Below are 2,990 nucleotides of genomic sequence, written 5' to 3' on the forward strand. Positions count from 1 at the left end.
TTTTTCCCCCCAAATCTCCCCTTTTTCCCCCCAAATCCCTGTTTTTCCTCAAATCCCTTTTTCCCCCCAAATCTCCCCTTTTTTCCTCCAAATCCCCCCTTTATCCCCCAAATCCCCTTTTCTCCCCCCCAAATCCCCATTTATTCTCCAAATCCCCCTTTTTTCCCTCTAAATCCCCCTTTTTCTCCCCAAATTCCCACTTTTTCTCTCCAAAATTCCCCTTTTCCCCCCAAACCCCCGTTTATCCTCCAAATCCCCCTTTTCCCCCCAAAATCCACCTTTATCCTCCAAACCTCCCTTTTCCCCCCAAATCCCCCCTTTATTCCCCCAAAACCCCCCTTTTCCCTCCAAATCGCCCTTTATCCTCCAAATCTCCCCTTTATTCCCCAAATTCCCCCTTTTTCCCCCCCAAAAAAAACCCTTTTCCCCTCAAATCCCCCTTTTTCTCCCCAAATCCCCTTTTTCCCCCAAATCCCCCTTTTTCTCCCCAAATCCCCCCTTTTTCTCCCCCCAAATCCCCCTTTCTCCCCACAAATCTCCCCTTTCTCCCCCCAAATCCCCCCCTTTTCCCGGAAAATCCCTCTTTATCCTCCAAATCCCCCCCTTTTTCCATCCAAATGCCCCCAACTCCCCCCAAAATCCCAGTTTTTACTTTTGTTCTCCGTCTGCATCCGCTCGTGGGTCTTCTGGATGTTGACCAGGTTGTGCTCGCTGCGGGATCGCTCCTCCTGGGACGGGGGGGAAATTGGGATTAAAGGGGGGGAAATTGGGATTAAAGGGGGGAAAATTGGGATTAAAGGGGGGTTTGGGGGGAAAAAGGGGGTTTGGGGGAGAAAAAGGGGGGATTTGGGGAAAAAAAGGGGGGATTTGGGGGGAAAAAGGGGGGATTTGGGGGGAAAAAAGGGGGATTTGGGGGAAAAAGAGAAGATTTGGGGGAGAAAGGGGGGATTTGAGAGGAAAAAGGGAAATTTTGGGGAGGAAAAGGGGGATTTGGGGGGAAAGAGGATCCCAGGTGGAAAAAAGGGGGATTTGGGGGGAAAAAGGGGGATTTGGGGAGGAAAAGGGGGGATTTGGGGGGAAAAGGGGGATTTGGGAGGAAAAAGGGGGTTTTGGGGGGAAAAAGGAGGGAAATGGGGGGGAAAAGGGGGGATTTGGAGGGAAAAGGGGGATTTGGGGGAGAAAGGGGGGTTTGGGGGGAAAAAGGGATTTATGGGGGGAAAAAAGGGGGTTCCTGAGGGGAAATTGGGGTCTGTGAGGGGAAATGGGGAATCATGAGGGGAAAAAGGGGGTTCATGAGGGGAAAATGGGGTTTATGATGGGTAATGGAAGGTTTTGAGGGGAAATGGGGTATCTTGAGGGGAAATTGGGGAGGTCTGAGGGGAAATGGCGAATTTTGAGGGGAAAAAAGGGGTTCGTGAGGGGGAAATGAGGGGTCTGTGAGGGGAAATGGAGGGTTTTGAGGAGAAAAAGCGGGTTCATGAGGGGAAAATGGGGTTTATGATGGGAAATGGAGGGGTTTGGGGGGAAAATGGGGGGGTCTGTGAGGGGAAATGGCGAATTTTGAGGGGAAAAAAGGGGTTCATGAGAGGGAAATGAGGGGTCTGTGAGGGGAAATGGAAGGTTTTGATGGGAAATGGGGGATCTTGAGGGGAAATTGGGGTCTGTGAGGAGAAATGGAGGGTTTTGAGGAGGAAAATGGGACTCATGAAGGGGAAAATGGGGGGGTCTGTGAGGGGAAATGGAGGGGTTTGAGGGAAAAAATGAGGGGTCTGTCAGGGGAAATGGAGGGGTTTGAGGGGAAAAGATGGTTCATGAGGGGGAAAATGGGGGATCCTGAGGTGAAATTTCGGGAGTTGTGAGGGGAAAAAGGGGGGGATCCGTGAGGGGGGGGCCGGAGAGTCGTGAGGGGGGAAACCCCAAACTCCCTAAAAAAAAAACCAAAACCCCCCAAAACCCCCCAAAACCTCCCAAAACCCGCTACCTGCGTCTGTTTGATGAGCTGGTGCAGCTCCCCGAGCAGCTCCGCGATGCGGGAATCGGCCGAAACCAGCGCCATGACGGGAGAAATGAGAAAGGGGGGGGCACAAAATGGCGGCGGCTCCTGAGGGGAGAGGGGGGGGGGGAACAAAATGGCGGCGGCGCCTGAGGGGAGAGCGGAGCCCCGAGGCCACGCCCACCACGCCGAAACCACGCCCCCATGTCTTTCCTTATATGGGTTGGCCGCGCACAAGCCACGCCCCCTGCGTCGCTTTGTGCGTCGCGAAGCCACGCCCACCGCCGTCCCCTCTCATCCTATTGGTTGCTCACGCCCCGCTTGGTTCCTATTGGACGGGGGGAGGGTGTCATGTGATCGCGGGGTCACGTGATGAGCGCGAACATGGCGGAGGAGGAGCCGCTGCTGCCGCCGCCGGGTGAGACCAAAACTGACCCAAAATGAGCCCAAAATGACCCTAAAAATGAGCCCAAACCGACCCGGGAGGAACCCGGAACTGACCCGATCCCCGCCCCTAAAAAACGACCCGGGAGGGAACCGAAATTGGCCCGAAACTGAGCAAAAATGAGCCGGGAGGGACCCGAAATGACCCAAAACTGATCCAAAATGACCAAATCTTACCCAAAATGACCCGAAATGGACCAAAATGACCCCAAATGACCCAAAACAGACCCGAAAATGGACCAAAACTGCCCCCGAAACTGCCTCAAACGGACCCAAAAGTGACTAAAAGTGACCCAAAATGACCCAAACCCGACCCAAAATGACCCAAAATCGTCCCTGAAACTGACCCAAAATTGTCCCCAAAATGCCCCAAAATGGACCCAAATTGACCCCGAAACTGACCCCGAAATAACCCAAAATGGACCAAAACTGGCCCAAACTGACCCAAATGTGACTCAAAACGACCCAGAACTGACCCCAAATGACCCAAAATGGGCGTAAAGTGACCCAAAACTGACCCCAAATGACCCAAAAACTGACCCAAAAATCGACC

The 2,990-nt window shown here is 53.3% G+C and overlaps 1 protein-coding gene across 1 annotated transcript in view; it reads right to left on the reverse strand.

The window, feature by feature from the left end:
* Positions 1-2,133, reverse strand: part of SGF29 (SAGA complex associated factor 29) — a 2,655-nt gene extending 522 nt beyond the window's left edge. The window contains exons 1-2 of the mRNA XM_027707455.1: positions 1,982-2,133; positions 653-728 (exon numbers count right to left, since the gene is read on the reverse strand). Of these exons, the coding sequence (XP_027563256.1) occupies positions 653-728; positions 1,982-2,056 (151 nt within the window). The 5' untranslated portion in view covers positions 2,057-2,133. The remainder of the gene's footprint in view (positions 1-652; positions 729-1,981) is intronic.
* Positions 2,134-2,990: the final 857 nt, after the last annotated feature.

The sequence above is a fragment of the Neopelma chrysocephalum genome, unplaced genomic scaffold (assembly GCF_003984885.1).
Source record: "Neopelma chrysocephalum unplaced genomic scaffold, ASM398488v2 Primary Assembly neopelma1_93102, whole genome shotgun sequence".
Lineage (NCBI taxonomy): Eukaryota > Metazoa > Chordata > Aves > Passeriformes > Pipridae > Neopelma > Neopelma chrysocephalum.